The sequence below is a fragment of the Drosophila arizonae genome, chromosome X (genome assembly GCF_054131065.1).
Source record: "Drosophila arizonae isolate 15081-1271.41 chromosome X, UAZ_ARI_1.0, whole genome shotgun sequence".
Lineage (NCBI taxonomy): Eukaryota > Metazoa > Arthropoda > Insecta > Diptera > Drosophilidae > Drosophila > Drosophila arizonae.
This window is the reverse complement of record NC_142927.1, coordinates 1719739-1742732: the sequence shown is the minus strand read 5'-3', so window position 1 is coordinate 1742732 and position 22994 is coordinate 1719739. Positions and strand designations below refer to the sequence as shown.

General features: G+C 46.4%; 2 protein-coding genes across 2 annotated transcripts; one reads left to right on the top strand and one right to left on the bottom strand.

Annotated features, from left to right (window-relative positions):
* The first annotated feature begins 187 nt into the window (after nt 1-187).
* On the top strand, nt 188-15695 carry pcx (pecanex). The gene is made up of 10 exons (XM_089475804.1): nt 188-1226; nt 1295-1616; nt 1687-2769; nt 2844-5855; nt 6312-7724; nt 8146-8306; nt 8584-8983; nt 9046-9392; nt 9826-12504; nt 12735-15695. Exons 1-10 carry the CDS (start codon nt 1074-1076, stop codon nt 13911-13913), a joined length of 10749 nt encoding a protein of 3582 aa, XP_089331930.1. The 5' UTR covers nt 188-1073; the 3' UTR covers nt 13914-15695.
* A 439-nt stretch (nt 15696-16134) lies between these two features.
* kz (putative ATP-dependent RNA helicase kurz) lies at nt 16135-22820 on the bottom strand. The gene is made up of 5 exons (XM_018015419.2): nt 22640-22820; nt 22379-22579; nt 17776-20978; nt 17403-17605; nt 16135-17335 (listed from the first exon to the last, which is right to left on the bottom strand). The coding sequence occupies exons 1-5, from the start codon at nt 22712-22714 to the stop codon at nt 17238-17240; spliced, it is 3780 nt and encodes a 1259-aa protein (XP_017870908.1). The 5' UTR covers nt 22715-22820; the 3' UTR covers nt 16135-17237.
* Between the last annotated feature and the right edge of the window lie 174 nt (nt 22821-22994).

The window sequence follows — 22994 nt, the reverse complement described above, 5'->3', positions numbered from 1 at the left end:
AATTTGAAGATCTGCGTCTTTTCCACATTCGTTTCTATAATTTCATATAGTAGTATATTCAATTACATAACTTAAGTGGCTTTAGTAAAAGTAAATTTGTGTACCGCTATTTGATTTGCATACACTTGAATGCGCGCTAAGCAATCGATGCGCTTGCAGCGCTCCACAGCACTGCCGCGATAAGACGTTTTTCGATAAGTTTGACATAGCGACGGCACACACACCGCAGCGAAGACAAGGCAAAAATAAAAGAAAAGCATATGAAACGAGGGAGCATAGGGAGTGAGTGTTACTTTGCAAAAAAAAAAGAAGAAAAAAACCAAAAAGAAAAGAGAAAAGCAGAATAAAAAGCCACACAAATAAAGAAAAGAGTTTGCAACAAAATTATTAGCTAGATAGAAGCGAATGCACAAGATGTTCTTGTTTTAGTGTTGATAACAAACAACAATGACAACAGCAACAGCAGCAGCAGCAGCAACAACAAAAACAACAACAAAAACAGCAGCAAGCTACAAAAAGAAAATCAACACGTTCCAACTGCAACCACGAAGACAGCAGCAGCAGCAACAACAATTAAATCGATGTGAAATCAAATCCTATTGCAGCGCAAGTGCAACAAATTGACAATAGTCTTCGATTTGCAAGTGGCTGCATTGTTATTTTTATTATTTTTTTTTTTACCCGAATTCCAGCCTCCCGTTTGTGCCAATTCACACACACACGCACACGCTCAGTCACACAAACACGCCTACACTTTTGCGCGCTCCTCTTCCTTCTCCTCTTCCAACACTTCCCTCTCATTGCCTCTTCCCCTCTCCCTGCCTACCTCCCTTCCTTATCCTCTATCTCAGTCTTTCTTATTGTAAGCAAGCATTCCCACTCAAATTTCAACTCCGCTTTTGAGCTTTAAGCTCCTCTCCAAACACCCCACCCCAAAACCTGCAAATTAAGCGATAACAAATTGATAATCGAGTGAAAAAAAAAAAATTAAAAATACAAATAAGTTAATAAAACAACAGAGCCAAGGCGAGAATCCTTTGAGTGCATTTAAGAGCGATGCAGTATAGGCCACCATGGGTTCACAAACCTTGGAGATACTGCGCCAAGGCGTGTGGGCCTCGCTGACCGGCGGCTATTTTTATGATCCGCATCAGGGCGTATTCTGCAATGTTGTCCATTTGTATTTATGGCTCTATCTGCTTTGTTCGCCCTTTGTTGCCTACCTGGTGAGCGCTGAATGGTGATAGTCTACTCGAATCTGAAATTAACTGTCATCTCTTCCTTCTTGTTCCAGTATTTTCCCAGCACATGGCTAACCTGGTGTCTGTATTGCGTGTTAACCAGCTGCACCATATTGATGGTGAAGCTGGCGAATTTGGCATTGCATCGCCTCTACGATCGGGCCCAAACCATGTCCGAGGTGAATCTGAAGAGTCACTTCTTCAAGGTCACCAAGGAGATGGAGACACGCGAACCGGACGAAGAGAACGGCATCGAAATGAAAGTAATGCGCGCTATAGCCGGCGACGGATCACGTTTATCCATGGAACAGCCAATCAATGAAGCCAGCGAGGAGAATAGCATAATGTCCATAGACAATGCCAATAGCATTATAGGTAGGCGAAGCGCATAGCATATATACCATATTTCTAGTGGATCTCTTATTAATCCTCCTGAGCTTTGTAGATCTCAAGGTTGATGTGCATCGCAAGAACAGCTCCGAGTCCATTGAGTTAATGTTTTATGCCCCGTCAATGCTATCTGGTGGCAGCCAACAGGATCAGCAATCGCTTGCTGGCTCCGCTAGTGTTAGCAAATCCATAAGATCAGCAGCTGCAACAAATCCTGGTTATGCCAATGAGTTATATAGCAAATACCTGACTGTTTATCCCGAGCTTGTGGAACTTGTGGTGCCTGCTAATTCGGATGATAACGAGGAAGCGGCAGCAGTTGGAGGATCAACTGGAGCAGTAGCTGCAGCAGCATCGACTACAGCAGCATCAACTGGAGCAACTGCTGGAACCGGGTCTGGAACAGTAGCTGTAGCTGGAGCTGGTCGCACGGGACGCCATTTGTTTAGTCGTCGACATCGGCGTCAGCTGGAGCGACAGGCGAGCCTGGATGCCAGCAGTGCTCTAGATGATATGCTAAACACGGAGCTAATGCGAAATCAATCCGATACAATAGCCACAACAAGATCCGCGGCAACAGCAGCGGCTGCAGCTGCAGCTGCTGCGTCACCCAGCTTCCTGCACACGAAAGCAATGAGGCCTGGTCATAATTCTCGTCAGCTTTTCATGGTTAACCCAGCGGGAGGAGCTTCAGCGACAGCAGCGAGTGCAAATGGAAGTGGAGCTGGCACTGCAACTGGAGCTCCAACTGGAGCTAGCAACGATGGCTGCTCCGCATCGTCTTCCTCATCGGTGTTGCTTGTCCAGCAGCCCCATACACGTTCCTTGCGATTGCAGCGACATCGCAGCTCTGAAACGCATGAAGAGCGACTGAAGCATCAAAGCCGCATTGGATTGTTTCAATCGATGCAGCAAACACTGCTGCAACATCAGCAGCAACATTTCCAGCAGCAACAGCAAAAGCAACTGCTCAAGCAACAGCAAAAGTTGCAGCATCAGCAGCAGCTGCAACAGCTACAGCTCGAGCAGCAGCAACATGCTGCCGAACAGCAGCAGCAACAACAGCAGCAGCAGCAACAAAATGTCGATGTGAACGATATGGAGCTGGCCTTGGCGCTTAGACGCATATCGATATTGGGTATTGCCAAGAGCCACATAAGCTCTACAGCTATTCATATATGTATAGAATAGTAACTAGCTTCTCTTTTGTAGATTCCTCTTCGGATGTGTACTTGGAGGATGACAGCTATACCAAATCAGACTTGGGCATTGAGCAGCAGTCGCTGCATCAGGCGACATTTCGTGCCCAGCAGCCTCACTTGCACAACCATCATCATCATCATCACCACCACCATCATCAGCAGCTGCACAATCACCATTTGGTGCGCAAGGACCGAAATAGCACAATGTCTGCACTGCAGCTCTGTAATTCGACTCAATTGACGGAACCGAATCGCTCGGCGAATGCAATGAAGCGGCGCAGACATTCCAATGCCACAAGCTACCAAAAGCAGAGCAGCAATCCTAACTCCAGCTCCAAGACTACATTGTTGAATTCCTCGTCGAACAATCAAGGTGGCGGTGGCGGTGTGCGTCGCATTAAGAGCGCCGCCCTGGAGGTTCTCTGTACGCAGCCATCTGTCTCGAATTTAAGTCCGCATCCGAATAGCGTGGAGGCGATTAGCGGGCAGCAGCAGTTGCGAAATCCATTGCCGCCGCCCAGCAAAAGTCTCGTGCGCAATCAACATTTGAATCTAAGACTTGACCAGAACTTTGCAGAGAGTGCAACTGGCGGACCTGGAGCTATTGGCAGCTGCAGCAGCGTCATCTTTGGCAGCTCTAGCGCCTGCGGGTCGACCACCGCTCTAATCGAACCACCCGTCTATCCCATAGTCGAGCATTTGGATGAGAAAATGAACGATGACCCAAAGCTGCAAGTGGACTACGATGATGATGACGTGGAGGAGGACGTGTATGAGGACGACACCGATCATCAGCTGGATGTTGATGATGATGAAGTGGATGATGTGCCATTGAGGCGTCGCACGCGCGCCCTGGGCTGCAGCCAAACGCATCGCAGTGCCGAGTCCGATGTCGGCGGCATTTTGGCCGACGACGATGATGATGTCTTCAAGGATTTCGATGACAATCTGGAGCACATACTTAGTGAACTGCAGCATACGCAAAGCCAGCTGGACGATGTGCTCAAGAACTGTGAACTGAATGGCGGAGGAGCGTGTGGAACAGGATCAGGAGCAGGAGGAGCAGCAGGAGCTGCAGCAGCAGCAACAACCATTGCAAATGCATCAGCCGTAGCAAACGTTGTTGCTCTGCCATCAGACGATGAGGAGACAGACAACAACACGGGCTCACGTTCCCCTTTGCTCAGCAATCGACAGCAACAGCTCAGCGCACGGGAGCAAGCGGCCGAGCAGGCGTTGCGTCAAGAGTTCACCCAGCCAAAGAAGCTCCAACAGCAGCAGCAACAGCAGCCCTTGGAGATGCGCAGCCAGTTGATAGGCAGCGAAGCTGACTCTGGCTGTCCGTCCAGCGATTGCGAGCATGTGAGCGCCAGTTCCAAGGACCAGCTCTTGCTGCAGGAGCACGAGCCCGACCGGCATCTGGATCACGAGCTTGACGAGGAGCAGCCCTGCACTTCACGCATGGCTGCACGCAGCCTTGGCGCTATACCAAAGGTGGCCAAGTACCGCGAAGTGGACGAACTGCGTCGCCGACGGGCCATTGCTGGCGGCGACAGTAGCAATGAATTGGCTTTGGTCAAGCAACAGCAGAAGCTGGCCATGCTGCCAGCTTGTTCACGCAATTCCTCATCTTCGAACTCGACGCACAGCATCAGCTTGACGGAGAGCCTCACGGCTGATATACACAAGATGCTGTGGCTGATGCACGGCGGTCCTGTGGACGAGCGTGGCCGACCTATAGCCGCTATCCTGCCCGATGGCACCACTGTGCCAGCGAACCCCACAATCGTACCACCAAATATGTCCAGTGCGCATTTCCAGTTCTATCAGGACGCCATACAGGCACTACAGGGCAGCTACCCCGCCTCCATGGATGCGAAACTAGTTTGCGAACAGCTGGCCGCGGCGGCAGCTGCTGCTGAGGCGCACAACGCAGCGAATGGACAGACGGCGCCGCCAGCTTCGTTAATTAGTTGCAGGATGATGAGCGGCAGTGGTAATAGAGCAGCAGGAGGGGCAGCTGCTGGAGCAGGTGCAGGAGGAACAGCAGCAGCAACAGCAGGAGGAGAAGTAGGAGCAGCAGCAGTTGCAGCAGGGGGCAGCTCGGCAGCCAATGCGGCACGCTCCTCATTTCGAGGCATGTTCAATATGATGCAAGCAGCTCGCCAAGAAGCGCTGCAGCAGCAAATCAACGATGCGGCTGCAGCAGCAGGGAACGCGACTGCTGCTGACTCTGCAGCTCGTCAGCAATCAGGTCAACAGCAACAGCAGCAACAGCAGCAGCAACAACAACAGCAGCAGCAGCAGCAACAACAGCAGCAGCAGCAGCTCAGTCAACCAATGCTGCACGTGGATGGACCTTTCTCGCCCTACTGTGACTATTGGCGTCCCGCTACCTGCCTGCTCTCCGCCGAGAAGCCGCTGGCACCCAAGAGCTTCTATAAGTACCGCTTCAAGTGGTGCGGGCGGGAGCATGAGTTCAAGATTGCTATGGATCGCTTGGAGCTACTGGCACTGTTCGACCGCGACCTGCACTGGCTGCACGTGCTCTTGGCCTGCGTCTTGTGCACCTTGGTGGCCTGCCTGGGCGCTGCGATACTGCAGCATAACTACTACAAGGATCTGTGTGTCCTGCTCTTCTGCTCGGTCATAGCCGGCGCCCAATATTCGCTGGTGAAGAGCGTCCAGCCGGATGCAGCATCGCCGGTGCACGGCTTCAACAAAATTGTCGCGTACTCGCGTGCCATCTACTTCTGCCTGTGCGGCGGTCTACTGCTGCTGCTCAAGCATTTGGACACGGCGTATGGAGAGAGGCCCCCGGAGACGTTCATTTTCTTTGGCATACACTATTCGCCGGCTCACGTGGTTGCCATGTTGCTGCAGTGCCTCTACGTCCTCCTCCTCTGCTTCCCCATCATGTTCTCGGTGGGCTTGTGTCCGCAGTTCAATACGTTCCTCATGTACCTGCTCGAACAGATCGACATGCATGTCTTTGGCGGCAATGCGGCGAGCAGCCTATTGGGTGAGTGAAGGGCGAGGAGCAGCTTCCATAAATGAATGTGAATGAGTGCATATGTAGAAGAGCAGCTTAGCTAGTCCAGCGATCTGTATGAATATGTAGAGCATCAGCCAAGCACTAGGCACTACAGGTTCATCTAGCGAGTATCAGAGTAAAAGCGCTGGAGATCAAGGTTCAAGCCGTCAATAACTGTTCCGATAAGTGCGTTGATCTGTCATTGTGAATGTATAAGAGATTATCCGCATATAGGAGATAGAGACAAGCTACCTAGTATAACAGAGAGACAGAAAGAGAAACTATGAATACGCTCACTCTCTCCCTCTACCGTAGAATATCTGAATGCCTCTTCTCCTATCCAGTTACGGACTTGGCTTAGGCTATTTGGTAGTCGTGCACTCTCGACTACAGCCCAGTTGTTTGTTTGATGTAACCTAAATATATATTCCCGTTATGTTGCAGGGTCCTTCCTCTGCCTGCTGCGGTCCGTTTTGGCTGTGCTGCTGCTGTATGGTCCGTTGTACGCTGCCCTGGATGAGCACCGCGGCACTCAGTACATCTTGTTCTCCATATTCTGTGCCATGCTGATACCCTTGGGCTATCACATGTCCAGGTCGGCGAGCGACTTCAGCCATTTGTGGCGCATCATCAAGACGTGCATTGTGAGCAGCTACCGCGATGATGAGGACGAGTGCAGGCAGCACTCGTACAAGGGTCGCGGCCAGCTGAGCCAGCAAAGGGAGCAGGAGCACCGGGAGCAGCAACAGCATCGCCAGCAGCTCAGCAAACGCCAATCCACGGAGCCCAGCTCAACAGCGCAGCCAACGCCGGTGGCACAGCGAGTCGTCAGGCCGGTGGAGCTCAACTCGCGGTCCAATAGCAATGAGAACATCGAACTGAGCTCTCTCGAGAAGCACGAGCAGCAGCCGGAGCAGGAGCAGGAGCAGGAGCAGGAGCTAGAACAGGAACAGGAACTGCAGCTGGAGCAGCTGCACAGCAAATCGAAAGCCTCCTCGCTGGGCAGCAGCCAAACGTTGGCCAAGAGCAACAAACGCGGCCTTACAGCCTCCAGCTCGTATGCCTCGATAGCAACTGGCCAGGATGCAAGTGGCGCAGGAGCAGCTGGCGCAGCGGCAAGCGCAAATGGAGCTGTTGCAGCAGTTGCTGTGAAAACAACGCGCAGCGCCGAGAATCTTTATGCGGCAGCCGTGACTGAGACCAAGTCGCCAACGGAAGATCCACAAGACGACAAAATCTCCAGTTCGTCGACAACAAATCCCGGGGACATGTCCACTCTGACAGCTGGCGCCAATACAGCCAATACGGACATCGATGCCACTGATGCCCTCGACCCAGAGCAGGGGCTAAGCAATCAACAAGCGGCGCTCGATCTGGACGCCAGTGAGCTGGAGAACGAGCTGCCGGATCCGTTGCCACGCAAGCTTCAGGCGACGGTGACGACTCGCTTGAAGAACGACTTTGTTGTGATGACTCTGCTGGCTGTCTCTGTCCTGGTGCTGCACTGCAGCACAGTGTTCACTGTCCTCCAGCCGGATCTCAACGTGGTGCTCTATGTCTTCATCGGCACCCTGGGCGTGCTGCTCCACTATGCGGTGCCACAGATGCGCAAGCATATGCCCTGGCTGTGCTTTGCTCGCCCGCTGCTCCGGCAGAAGGAATTCGGGCAATTCGAGGTGTTGAATGCCCCGCAGATCATGTGGTTCGAGAAGCTCTACATCTACTTGAGTGTCCTCGAGCGCAACGTGCTCTTCCCCCTGCTGGCCATCTCATCGCTGACAGCGGACGCCCAGTCGATTGCGGACAAGTTTGGCGTTCCATGGGGCACGCTCATCGTGGCTGTTTGTGCCCTGAAATGTAAGTTCCTCTTTGGTCAATTGATGACTCTTTTGTTTGGTCGCCTTGATAGTTCGTATCCAAGATTGTAAAGTAAAGCATTTATTCCCCATGACGTGTGAGCTAGATATAGCAATATCCTAACCTTGTAGCTGAGGCTCTACATACCAGATTTGTTAGCCCTCTTGTAGTTCCATAGGAGTTATTCCACCGATCTTCCATCTCTTCTTGCTGAGACTTCACACTACCAATTTTTCGACTGTAGCTCTTGGACTTACCGAGTTCTTTGAGATATGGGAACTATGTGTGGTCGACTAAAGAGCTAAAAGTACAATAGGACTGTATAAGTGGGAACGGGTACTACGCATAGGCCTTATCATCTTCTGCTTTGCAGGCTGTCTGCCTAGTCAACTCTTGTTCATCATTGCTTTCTCTTTTGCAGTTGTACGTAACGCTTATTCGGATCCAACCAATCAATATCTGATCATCATATTCACCGTCCTGCTCTTTCGCATTGATTTCGCGATGGCAACGGAGAGCTTCATCATCGACTACTTTTTCGTATCGCTGGCGTTTCGCAAGTGCTGCGACTTTTTGCTCAAGGTAAGTTCTGATTTATATACATATATGTATGTATGTGTGTATATTCCAGAGGCGGTGAACTATTTCCCATAGAGCAACTGCTTAGAAATACTATTAAATTGATAATGAACATTCTGTACAAGCAGTTACAGGACTTTAGACTCATTAGTTCAATTGAACGAGTAGCTCATGAACAGTTCAGTGCATCACATGGGGGACATATTCAACTGAACCGGTTCCCAGTGAACACCTTAGTTAATCATCTTAGTTAATCGTTCGATTTCGTCTCCCTTTGCAGCTGCAGTTCATCGTTACGTACATCGCTCCCTGGCAGATAACGTGGGGATCGGCGTTCCATGCGTTCGCTCAGCCCTTCAGTGTGCCCCATTCGGCGATGCTGTTCCTGCAGGCGGGCATCTCGGCGCTGCTATCGACGCCGCTGAATCCGTTTCTGGGCAGCGCCATTTTCCTCACCTCGTATGTGCGTCCGGTGAAGTTCTGGGAGCGGGACTACAACACGCGGCGCATCGATCACTCCAACACACGACTCAGCTCGCAGCTGGAACGAGATTTGGGCGCCGATGACAACAATCTGAATAGCATCTTCTACGAGCACCTGACGAGATCCCTGCAGCATTCGCTCTGCGGGGATCTTCTCATGGGCCGCTGGGGCAATGTCAACCAGGGCGATTGCTTTGGTAAGCCAGTCGAGATCTTGAATCCTCTGTCCCACGACTAACTTCCGATTTGCCTCTTGCAGTGCTCGCCTCGGATGACTTGAACTGCTTGGTGCACATCATTGAGCTGGGCAACGGGCTGTGCACCTTCCAGATGCGCGGCTTGGAGTTCCGCGGCACCTACTGCCAGCAGCGCGAGGTGGAGGCCATCACCGAGGACGTGGAGGACAACGACGGCTGCTGCTGCTGCGACCCAGGCCATTTGCCGCGTCTCCTCAGCGCCAACGCCATGTTCTCGACGCGCTGGCTCGCCTGGCAGGTCGTCGCCGCCCAATATGTGATCGAGGGCTACTCCATCTCCGACAATCTGGCCAGCGCCACGCTGCAGGTGTTCGAGTATCGCAAGGTTCTCATCACCTACTACATCAAGGTGCGTATTTTGCAGCTCATGAACTAGTTCACGATACCACGGTTGATGAACTTTTTTAATTCGTCTCACGTTTCTCCAGGTGAATTCGCCTTGCGCTAATTTACCGTTATATGAACTAGTTAATTTGCTGAACTAGTTCATTTAAACTGTCCATGTTGTCTCAGATGAACTCGTTTCTAAGTTAACAGTTCAAGGTCAACAATAATCTTTGATTGATTCTCTCGTTTGATTAGTCATGAGCTGGTTGAACTCATTTTCTTCTATTTGAAATGAACTAGTTCATTTTATTCGTTAATGCTCCAATTGAATTGATTTCATTCATTCATTTTCTATCTCAGGCTATTTCATTTTGTATTTGATGAACTAGTTCCTCTAATGTTCATTGTATTCATATTACATTTGATGAACATGTTCCATCTTGCGTCTCCCACAGAGCATCATCTACTATGTGGTACGCAATCCGAAGCTGGAGCAATGGCTTGCGGCTGGACCCATCCAGGATGCACTGCAGCATACGCTGAGCCGTCAATTCGTCGATCTGGATCCCATATTCAATTTCAACTTGGATGAGGACTTCGACTTCCGCGCCGTGGGCATAACCCGCTCCAGCTTCTGCTATGTGTACCTGAAGTGGATCAACTACTGCGTGGACAAGCGCAAGGAGGTGCACACTGCCAAGGAGCCGCCAGCTGCTGCAGCTCCAACTGTTATCTCGACTGCTCCCACAGCTGCAGCCACAGTTGCCGCTGCAGCGGCTGCAACACCCGTCACTTCTGGCTCCGCTTCCGCGTCGGCTCCAGCCTCAGCCGCTGTCCTTGCGCCGGTCTCGGCCAGCGGCTCGATGACGACAACTGCTGCAGCGGTTCCAGCTGCTGTGCCCATGGACCAGCTGGCCAGCAATCAGGTGTCAGCGAGCAACACGCCCGCCCACAACGATTCGAAGAGCACGCCGAATCTGTCCGCGCATAACGCCTCGAGCACACCTCAGTCGAAGTCTCAGTCGCAGCAGCAGCTGCGCAGCGTGCGGCCGCAGAAGAGCGCCACGATGAGCGCGACGCCGGGCGTGGTGCAGGAGAGCCGGGACGTGCTCGCGGGCCTAGATCAGCTGAGCAGCTCGCACAGCTTCGCGAACATCTCGCGGCAGACGTCGGAGAGTGCGCCCGGCCTGAGTGGCTACGTCGCCTATATGGATCAGAATGTCTTTGTCAAGCTGGCCAAGACGACGCCGGGCAAGAAGGACTCGCCTCGGCTGCAGCAGCCCGTCGGAGCCGCCGCTGCAGCTGCTGCAGCCCTGGCGCAGCAGGACGGCAACCTGACCACGATTTTGCCTAGCACAGCGCCGCCCATACCGCCGAAGCGACCCACCATCAAGCTGAAGGCGCCCAGCGTCTCGAAGGATGCGCCGCTGGTGTCGCTGTGCCTGGCACTGGGCCTGCTCGCTCGCCGCTCCTTGGCCACCGCCTCGCATAGCTCGCTGACGGGCGTGGAGTTCTTTCTGCACGGGCTGCACGCCCTCTTCAAGGGCGACTTCCGCATCACCTCGCCACGGGACGAATGGGTGTTTGCCGACATGGAGCTGCTCCATTCGGTGGTGGCGCCCGCTGTGAAAATGGCCTTGAAACTGCAGCAGGATCACATTACGAATCCCGATGAGTTCCTCGATCCGCTGGCCTTGTACGAGGCCATCGACAGCTGCTCCAAGGAGCTGGTCATCTCGCACGAGGCAGACCCGCAATGGCGCAGCGCTGTGCTACGTGGCGCGCCCAATCTGCTGGCACTGCGCCATGTCATGGAGGACGGCTCCGATGAGTATCGCATCATAAGGCTGACGAAGCGATTCCTCAGCTTTCGTGTCATCAAACTGAATCGGGAATGCGTGCGCGGCCTTTGGGCCGGACAACAGCAGGAGCTGATCTATCTGAGGAATCGCAATCCGGAGCGAGGCAGCATACAGAACGCCAAGCAGGCGCTGAGGAACATCATCAACTCCAGCTGCGATCAGCCCATCGGCTATCCCATCTACGTTTCGCCACTGACCACGTCCTATGCGGACACCAATGGCCAGCTGTGCCAGGTGATTGGCGGCGCCATCACCTTGGACACGATCCGGCAGACGGTGCTCGATTGGTGGCATCGCATACGGGAACGCTGCCGCCAGGGTTGCAGCTCGGGATCGGCCATGGAGGCGTCTATGCAACAGCTGGGCAATTGTAATTTTGGCAGCGGTGGCAGTGTCGTTGGCTCCACTGCGGGATCGGCGAGTGCCGGAGCGGGAGCAGGGGGAGGAGCTGGGCTGGGAGCAGGAACAGGACCAGGAACGGTAGGTGGCCCACCTGCAGGTGTCGGAGCCGGTACTGGAGGTGCCATCGCGACAGCCAGTGCACCCGGCACTGCCAGCAGCACAGGCGGCGACTCCACTGACCTGCCCCCTGTCTTCATCTCAGCTCCATTGTACAATACGCTGACCGTGAATAGCTACTACGGCGTGCGCCCCGGCAATGTTTCCGGCTTGGCTGGCAGCTATGTGGGCGACACTCTGGCCGTGGTCCGCGGCGGCCTGGCCGTGATGCCTGTGAAGCCAACATCGACTACGCTCATCGCTGGACTGCTGAATCGAGAAAGGGAGCTGGACGGCACGGCCTCCACATCGGCGCCCGGCTCCACGCTGCGCGCCAGCAGCAGCAGCAGCAGCGCCCCTGGCGTGAGTGGGCAACGCACCCGCAGTGGCATCACCCTGCAGAGCAGCGCTCGTCGCGCCACTCTGCCCATTGCTAGCGGCGCTGCCGTGGACGTCGAGGCGCTGCCGCCGGCGCATGCAACTCATTTGGAGCTAAGCGAACAGGAGATTAGTCCGCGCTCCAACAAGCTGGCCTCCTCCTCGACGGGCAGCCTGGGCGTCGGCATGGGTGTGGGCAACATCATAACCACGCCCGGCGACTATCCACGCAAGACCAAGGGACCCATTTGCCTCATGGCCAGTGAATCCTCGTCAGCTAGCACGAGCGCCGGAACAGCTGTGGCTACGACTACCGCAGCTGCAGCAGCGCAGCTGACGCCGCGCAAACCACGCATCGAGATCTATAGGAAGGTCATAATTGTGGACGATTCGGGGGTGAGTGAGGCAGACCATGAATAACTTTACTCAATCCCAGAACTGAGATATGGACTTGAATGGGAACTTGTTCCATAACTCAACTTAATTTTGATGAACCAGTTCATCACATCCTGTTTGATGAACTAGTTCACTGAGTTCATTTAGTTCCCGATCGATTCAGTAAACAATTCGCCATTTATTTTGGAATACCTGACTAATGAGCTGATTCTCTGTCCCCCCTCTGATAGATCTATGACTGCCTGGATATTATAGACGCCGTCGTGTGGCCCACCGATCATATGCGCGCAAATGGCGGTCGTCTGAGCTGGAAGGACTGGGAGCCGAGCACCGGCATGGTGGGTCATGTGGTCCATGTGTGGGTGCCCAATCACAAGGAGGAACTGTTCCGCTCCCATGTCAATCGCTGTGTCTATCTGATCGAGATTGGGGAGCACTACGTGCCCGTGGAGGAGTTGGGCTTGCGCGAATATAACCAAATCTTGGGCAGCAGCACTGAGGAGGTGGCCACGTCCAGGCGCAGTTCCGTCCAACTGGACTTCAATGAGTACTCAAGGCAGGTGATGCTGGCCAGGCAGACGACAGCGACAACGACGTCGGCTCCGGCGTCGACGTCGTCGTCCAACAAGCTTCAGCACAAGCCACAAATTCGAGCTGTGAGCAGCAGCAGCAGCGAGGACGAGGATGAGATTATGGTGGACAATGGCCCAGCTGCTGCAAGTGGATCTGCAGCTACATCATCCGCTGCAGCCGCAGCTGTAGCTGCATCTGGAGCCAGTGGAGATGCCTTGACTCTACCACCTGGCGTTAATTTTAATACGCTACTCAACATGTGGAAACTGATTGCTGATAAGAAGAAGCAGGCGATCAATATAGACACGACGGAACCGTTTGCTGCCATCGATTATACGGGTGAGCTGCCGCCGGATCTGATGCGTCAGCTGGAGGAAAGTCGCATGGCCAAGCAGCAACTGCTTGAGGAGCAGCAGGAAGAGGAGTTGCGCAAGCATTTGCAGAAGCTGGAGGATGAGGCGAATGCCTTGGCTGCCGAGCAAGCGCTGCACCCCATTACGGTAGAGACGCCCCCATCCAACGATGAGGAGCTATCGCTGGAGGTGAGTGGAACGCCGACGCCTATGAGCACTGGCTCAGTAACGACGCCAACACCACCAGCGGAGGAAGAGCCAGAGGAGAAGCGGGACCAGCAGCCGGAGCAGCATGAGGAGGGTCAGCGAGTGGCGGAGGAGAAGCAGGACGAGATAGCAGAGCAACCAGCTGGAGAAGAGCAGCAAGCTGAGTTAGATAAAGATGAGCCCAAGGCACAGACTCACCTGGTCGGCGAACAGCTGGAAGCAGAACGTGGAAAAGAAGAAGGAGAAGAAGACGGCGATTACGGCGTTACTTGCTAAACAAGAGCAGTACGAATCAGTCTAGGAGAAGCAGAATGTGATTCGCTCAGAAGGAGGCGAAGGGTCAGAAGCAGAGACAGAGAAGGAGAAGGAGAGGAAAAAGCAGGGATATACAACGAAGCAGCTTGCTGCAAGTGGCCTGGGAGCAGCAGCAGAGCCCGGCAGGAGGGGGATTTGGTAGAGGCTGAGCAAGTCGTCAGGAGCAGCACTAGGCCAGTGAAAAGTCTAAAGCGCAAACAGACAGTGACAGCAACAACACACACACATACACACACACATGCACACACTGTGCATGTGCCTGTGCCTGTGTGTGAAAATATCATACAAAGAAAAAGAACAAATTCAAGATGAAACAAATGAAACAAACAACAAAGCAAAAATACTTCCAAAATGTTATCAAACTAAACTTAAAAACCCAAGAAAAAAAAAAAAAAGAAACGAATGACTGCAAAATGGATAAATGTAAATAACATATAAACACATATATATATTTATATATATATATATATATCTACTATAGAAAACTATATATATGATATATACTATATACACCATATACGCTATATAGAAATTTGTTAAACTTATGCTTGTATATAGCAAAAAAGAATGAAAGATAAGAGAAAAGTAAACTCAGAAAACGTTAGATTTTTCACTCACAATTGTAGACTAAACTAAAACTCAAAAAGAACTATTAACAGAATTATATACAAAAATATATATAGCGAAAGTTTACCATATGTATATTAACTATATAATACCTTCATATGTATATCGTGAATTATATATATATATATATATATTATTTAACAAAAATTACACTTTTTGCGTTAGTATTAAAAAGGGGAAAATTTTATCGAAAATAAATTATACATAAAAATATTGTAAAATGTATGAGGAAACAAAACAAACTCAACCAAAATGCTTTTCATTAATTTTACTAAAGAAAAAAAAGAAAAATAAAAATATGTTTTTGTTTTTTAAAATATTTTTACTCTTAACTAATTTTTAAACTATATCAATTGCTTATCTAGCCAATACAAAAATTGTTAAGTAAGAAGAGTTCATATATAAAGAATTTATATATATTGAAACCAACAAAAAAACTAAACATACCAAAATTTTGTAAAAAAGGAAATATAAAAGCCGATATGCATATTTAAATGAATATATTAATGTACAAGTATTCAACTAAAACAACAACATATATAATACATATAGTTATAAATCTAAATAAATTATGAAAAAAGTCTAGAGACAAAAAAGTTTAATGAATGAAAGATGAGTTTATATATATATGTATATTATATATATGTATGTATATATAAATCTATATTGATATATTGAGCGTGTTATACATAGTATGTTGAATGAATATGAATATGCAAAGCTCTCACGTTGCCTTAATACATTAGACTGATTTTTTCTACACACACACACACACACATTCACACACACAGAAAACACATACATTCACCTGACATGCATCGTATATATATGTGTATTTATATATATATTATGTATATATATATATATATATATATATATATATATATATATATATATATATATATATATATTAATATACATATAAAGATATATACATATTAAATAAATTAAATTTAAAAAAAAAACCTAATAAAAAGAATTCAGTTCATGTAAAAAATAAAATAAATAAATTTGACGGTTGCGAGTATTTAATTAGCTAAAAGAAAAACAAAATTTATATACATAAAAAATTAAAAATAATGTAATAAAAAAAAAAAAAGAAAACAAAAAAAAAAACCCTGTAAAATATGAAGAATTTCAAAATACACTAGCGAAAAATGTCCAAATAAATTTTCCAAATACAAAAAAGAAACAAAACCTAAAACATGTAAAGTTAAAAATAAAAAAAAAAAATAAAAACCTTAATGTTTAAATGTTTCAGCCAATGCATATGTACAGTTATTCAAATTCACAGATAAATGAAAACAATTAGCCAAACCTAAATCAAAAAAAATATTGAAATGAAATGTAAAATTATTAGATATATGAAAACACACTGGTACAACACAGGCAATTCTAATAAATATATATATTGCATTCGTAAATCTAACGAACCTTAGAATATATTTTCAAGTCCATATTCCTTTGCGAAACTGTTTTCATTTTTATCTCCTGAATTTTAGAGGGTTTTAGTTCCATTTATGAAAGAAAGCAAATTTAAATGTTTATAATATATATATATATATTTCAAAAGTATATATAAACCATTTCAAAATACAAATAAAACAAATTTGAAAATTGTTATACAAAATACGATTGAATAATGTTTTCTTTAGGCGGGCATAAAGAATATATACGTGTTTATTTTTTGTACAGCTTATTCAGTTTATTATTGGGCATTTCAATATGAATATAATAGTCATTGAATGCTAAACAAACTAGATTAACTATAGTAGGTATATGTATCACATGGTATTCCCTGTGCTCCTGGAAATAGGCCAAAGCAATGATAGCGTGTATCAGATTGCTCAGGAAGAGCTCCGTTATCCAGCCGAATGCGTCTGGGTTTGCTACACAGTTAGGAACTCTCGACAAAAGCACTTATTAAGAAACATATCAAATTCCATAATCTATAACAAGGTATTAAACTAGTATTACATTATTTGCATTCTAACTTAAATAGTTTTCTCTTTAATAATATAAGAATTTAGCATATATTATTCTAATTACTATATACAGTGAAATGTTTTAAATTCTATTAAAAATTCCAATTAAAATAGTTGTTCTGCGATTAACATATCAGTTTATTATATATGATTTATATTATTATTACAATTATCTATATATTATTGTATATATAATTATTAATATAATTATATGACTATATTATTATTACAATTATCATTATTATTGTGTGATTATTATGATTTTTATTATTATTACAATTATCATTATAATTGTTTTTTATTCATTTTATAATTATCTGAATATTATTATATATATAATTATTAACATAATTATATGACTATTATTATTATTATTATTACAGTTATCATTATTATTGTGTGATTATTAATGATTTTTATCATTATTACAATTTTTGGATATTATTATATATATAATTATGACTATTATTATTATTATTACAGTTATCATTATTATTATGTGATTATTATTACAATTATCATTATAATTGTTTTTTATTAATTTTATAATTATCTGAATATTATTATATATATAATTATTATCACAATTGTGTTATTTGTAGCTCATTCAGCTGCATACAAGGATGCATTCTGACATTATATTGAATACGGGATATGAGAATATTTTTGAAATTTATGTGCTATCTTCAACCTTTTCCATCGGTGGCCAAATGTTAGTCAATTCGCTGAGAGATACGTCGTAAAGAAGCTGATGATATTCATCCAAAAGGACTGAAAGATAAGCAAATCTTTAATATTGCATTCAGAATATAGGCAGAAATGTATGAATATGTCTTACAATCGGGTTGGACCTTCCATTGGTCAAAGAGTGATTCGCGCGAGTAGATTTGTTTATTTATCAAAGCACGCTTGAAGCGCAGCACCTTGTCGTTCAGATCCGACCACTTCTTGATGAGCGAAGAGGGCGACGACTTCAACTTCGGTTTAAAGGCATCCAGAGCAGGGCAAACCAATCCGTCCAGTAGGTACATTCCAAAGTAGCTAAAACGGAGAGTGAGAGAGCAAAAAGGGAGAGAGAGAGAGAGAGAAAGAACTCTCATAAATATTTATCGTATACCATATATGGCAAGAGGTGTGACCCAACCAGACAATGTATGTCTGATCACGATAAATAGCTAATGCTATCTAGAATATAGATATATTCAACCTACCAGCACGTCTTCTCGCTGCGTGGCATTCGTAGCTCGCACAGAGGCAGCTCCCAGCCTGCTTTGCTGAATGTCACCTTTGCAAAGCAGAAGATGCGACCATTGTCTTGATCATAGCGAGGTGGTGGATCCTCGAACACCTCGTGTACATTGCATAGGAGCGGTACATAGGTCAGCAACCATTCCGGCTCAATGGCCGTAATGCCTCTTAGGAACATCTTGGTGCCTTCGTCACGCTTTAGCTCATAAACTTCCTGATATATGATCCAATCAGGTGTTGCTGCCTGCAGCACCGAAGAAGAGTGCAGAAATGCCGGCTCCTCCATATCGGCACAGTTGTAGGCATATTTAAGCCGGCGTCGCTCCTCCTTGTCGCTAATCTCATCGAGCGGCACTTTGCGCGCCACTCTATCGCCCATTCCCGCAAGCAGGACTTGACGCAAGGCTCGGGCTTGTTCGTCGGATGGAGGACGCAGTTTCGGATTAACGCACAGTTTTATACCCGGTATGAGCAGATTGATGTCGTTGGTCAGCTGCTGACGCAGCTTGCGGATCTCATCAAGGGCGTTAAAGCGAATTCCGTTGACGGCACAGAACTTATTTACTCGTGCGTAGACGCCGAGATATTCATAGGCACACACAGTACGCAGCAGCATCATCGGATCACCCAGCTTATAGAATTCTCCGCTTCTAAATTTGTAGTGTCCCCACTTCATCATCGTCGGCATGTGCCGTTCATCTTCCGGCTTAACGCCATCCGGTGTGATGAACAGCTCCGGCACTGATAGAGCTGCAACCATACAAACTGTGTAGGGCATCAGGTCGAGTTGAGTGGATAATGCAATGATTTTGCCGAAGCGTGCGGCCAGTGGAAAGCAAGCGATAGTTTCGCCCAGAGTAGTAACACGTGGCGGATTAGTCCCTTCAGACCCATCTGTTTTCGATTGCTCTAAGGCGCCCAGCACTAGCAAACGCTGTTCGGCCGCCTTCAGCTGCGCTTGATCGGGCGGCGATGGAAACGGAAAATTCATGATACGATCGATGCCCATGCAGCGCATTTGCAACATCAAATCATCAACAGGTTTTTGCAAGATATCTGGAGGGCTAAAATCCGAAAAGACGTCGTTGTACAGTGCACTCGAATAGAGGCGATAGCAATGCCCAGCACTTATGCGACCAGCGCGTCCAGCTCGCTGATCAGCGGATGCTTTCGACGTGTACGTCACTATAAATGTGCTGACTCCAGTTATCTTGTCGTAAAGCCGTGTCTTCTGTCTGCCACAATCCACAACATACTTGATGTGCGGTATGGTCAGAGACGTCTCCGCTATGTTGGTGGCCACCACACAGAAGCGGCAGCCATCAGGCGCTGGCTGGAAGATGCGTTGCTGCTTTTCCGACGGCAGCATCGAGTACAATGGCAGCACCCACAAGGGCTGTGTGGTTGTTGTGCTTTGTAGGTTGGTCAAATCAGCACTGTCCTGTTGCTCCTCCTCATCCTCACACTCATCATCATCCTCAGCACCCTTCTCCGGGTACGGTAGAAATGACGAGTCATACACATCTAATTCGGTATCATCGCCTGGCAGCTTAGAATCATGCCTATTGATCTTAGGCAATATATCATTTGAAAGGGATTTCTCCATCTTTGTCTCGGATTCCTCGCCTGGCAGCTTATAATCATCCAAATTGACCTTAGGCAATGGACGGACTGTACCTTTCCTTCTAAGTAAACGACGTGCTCTGCGCTCCTTAAATAATTTCCTCATTTCTTCTTGCTCGGCCTCACTAAGCTGCTTTGTTTCCACTTTCTTTTCCTCTCCCACGTACGGAAAGGCCTGACGCAATTTGTACACTAGTCGCATCACCTCGCGCTGCCCTGTTACAAAGATCAAGATGCCGCCCTCCGGCAGGTTTGCGTGAATTTTCACTGTTTTCTTAAAGGCTTCCTCTACATAGTCGCTGGGACAACGCTTCTGGAAGTGAATGGTCACGGGATACTGCCTGGCCTCCACTTTGATCACTGGCGGCGGCACTTTAAACAAGTGAGCGTTAGCCGTGAAATCAGTGACGCGCAGCGTGGCCGACATGATGATCAGCTTTAGTTCATTCGAGCGTTTCTTGCGCAAGGGCACAATGCGCGACAATAGTCCAATCAATATATCAGTGTTAATGGTACGCTCGTGCGCCTCGTCGAGCACAATCACGGAATATTTGCTTAGCAGAAAATCGGTTTCAATCTCTTTCAGAAGGACGCCGTCCGTCATAAACTTAATTTTGGTGTCTGGGGTCGCGTTGCCCTCGAAGCGCACTAGATAGGATACCTCGCTGCTGGGCAAGTTCATTTCGTGGGCCACACGGTTCGACATCGATATGGCAGCCACGCGACGTGGTTCGGTGATGCCAATCATTTTATTCAAGGCATACCCGGCCTCGTACAAAAATTGCGGTATTTGGGTTGTTTTGCCGGACCCTGTTTCACCAGAAATTACAACAATGGGATTCTCATTGATCAGCTCCATCACCTGCTGTTCCTCGGCCAGTATGGGCAAACGGAGGCGAGCCGCCTGCACCTCGGCTGTGCGATTGACTGGCACGTAGACTGTCTTGTGAACAGATTTTGGTGTTCCGGCAGAAGCTTTACGAATAATCATTGGTGATGGCTTAGCTAGCTGCATTGCGAGAGCAGCTTGCTTATTTGCAGCTGGTGGCTGTTGTTCGCCTTTAGCTGGCAGATCAGCCTGATTTTCCTTCATCTCCTCTTTTTCCTCTCCGTTACCCTCTTTGTCATTATCATCTTCGGATTCTTCTGCATTAACAGACTTTTCTTCGTCAGGCTGATTTTCCTCCATCTTCTCGGTTACTTCGTCATTGTCATTGGCGGAATCCTCCTCCTCGCTACTATCCTCTGATTCCTCAGCATTAACTATATTCGGATTAATGCGCTTGGCTTCAATCTCTTCTTGCTCCTCCACAAGCAGCTTACGCTTGCCGCCTTTGAGCGCATTAACACGTTGGCCGCTGCCCTTGCTCTGTTTGTTTTCCATTTTTTGTTGAGTTTGACGCTCTTTTTTCTTGTCCAGTATTTCGTCGATCTTGTGCAGGCGTTTTAGCCCCACCGTTTGGACTTGGCTAATTGATGTGTACTGATTTAGTTCGGTCTCCGGAATTTGTACAGCACCCAGATCTTTCAGCAATTGCTCGCGCTATAACGGAGAAATCAACTTACAAATTAGTGACTTCTGAATAAATGCAGCTCACAAGTCGGTCCAATTATTTTGACGAAATCGTTTTGTGACTATTGAAGCAGGTTAAATACCACCAAATAATTGAGCAAAGCAAATAATCTTTTTAAAGCTCTATGAATGCCGAAAATATGTTATTTATCTTTTTAAAAAAAAATTTTTTTCTGCTGACTTGAAAGTATGCAAGCATCGAATTCTAGCTAGCATATGTATTTTCATGAAAACTGTCGACTGTCTTTTCAGTTTTGAGCATTTGACAACCAAGCTGACATTAGTAACTGACATTACTAACTGACATAAGGTATCGATAAAAAAAAAGAAAAGAAAACACCAGATCTGGGGAGCCGTTTTATGGACAGATAAAAGCTTCGTCGAGTAAAGCTCAAATTGAAAACCAAATTTTTTTTTGCTAGAATGCAAAAATTATTGACTCTGAAGTAAGGTCAATATTTGATTATTCCTTCCGAGGAAATCATATTTTCTGTAGCATTTGATTTTGTTTAGGATGTTGGTATTAAATCCATTATTAAAAGACAATTTAATATGTATATATATGGGCATTTCTCCAGAAAGGTCAACCGCGGCCAAAACATTCAAAGTCAATGTTCATTTAAAGTCAATGTTCTGCTAACATATTTTTTTTTTATAACTAATCCATCAAATTTAACTAATATAAACCAATTTTCTCGAAATATTGAGACACAAAGCCGAATAAGTGCAAAAGTTGTATTTTGAGCATTTCTATTGCGCATTATGATACTTTGAATTTTCTCTGTTTTATTATAATTAATAAATTTAATATATTGAAAATCATTTCTAATGCTTTTATTCATTATTCATGTAAAATTACAAAAAAAAAAAAAAAAAAAAAAAAAAAAAAAAAAAGTGTGGTGGAAAAAATGTCTCATTCGACACGTCACCTTCGACGCTGATTAAAACTAAAAAAATAAAAGAAACTACTCAATATTTTGGAATCAAATAAAAAACTTTGTAGTGCCAATTTATAATAATTTAAAATTATTCGTAATAAATTGTCACTGAAGGGTTCGCTAAAATCTCAGGTTGAACTGTTCATTTAAAAAGCGACTTACGTTTTTGTAGCCTCTTGGTTTTTTGTGATTATCTTGAAAATTAACATTTGCCTAAAATCAGATTTAGAACCAATTATAGAGTTAATCAAGAAAAAAATGTTTTGGCATTTTTTTTTTTTTTTTTTTTTAACTCAAAAACGTACGAATGTCACATTCGCCACTAGAGAATTGCCCATATGTATAAATGAGAAATAAATAAAAGGTTTACGCCGAAAATACACAGAAATATTTTCGTCAAAATAATTATATGGATTAGTTTACTTTACTTACACCTTCTCGCTTTTTCTTCTTGTCGACTATGGCCTGTAAATTCTTCCGTTGCTTCTTTGTTAGAATTTTCACAACTTTATGTTCTTTTTCTATAATTTTTGTTGCCCGCTTCTTTGAGGGCAAAGCTAAAGCATTTGCCTCGTCGTAGCCAGTGGGAATGGATTCGTTGCCCTGGACCACATCCTCGCCTTCGATTTGAATCTGCATCCGAATATATTGGTTGAATTCATTGCGGTGATAGTTGGTTTCAACCATACTTACACTTTTAGCCGTTGAATTATCAATTATCGTATGCGGATTCTTCCGCGCTTTTTTATTAAATTTTGTTTTACCCATTTTAATATATTTAGAAGCAGCTAACTTCTTTCACATCTGTCACAAAACAAATTCTCATGCACGTGCTGACAGTCAGAGATGTGATATTGTGATTTGATATATTATCGATTACATTAAAGAACAATAAAAAATCGACTGTAAAACAAATTTGGTATTTAGTGCTCTTAGAGATGTGCACTGATCTCTGTTTACAAAAATCGCCAAATATGGCTAGAAAATTAACAATTGAGAAAGACATGCGTATTGAAATTATCGCACAATGAAAATTGTTCGAATCTAA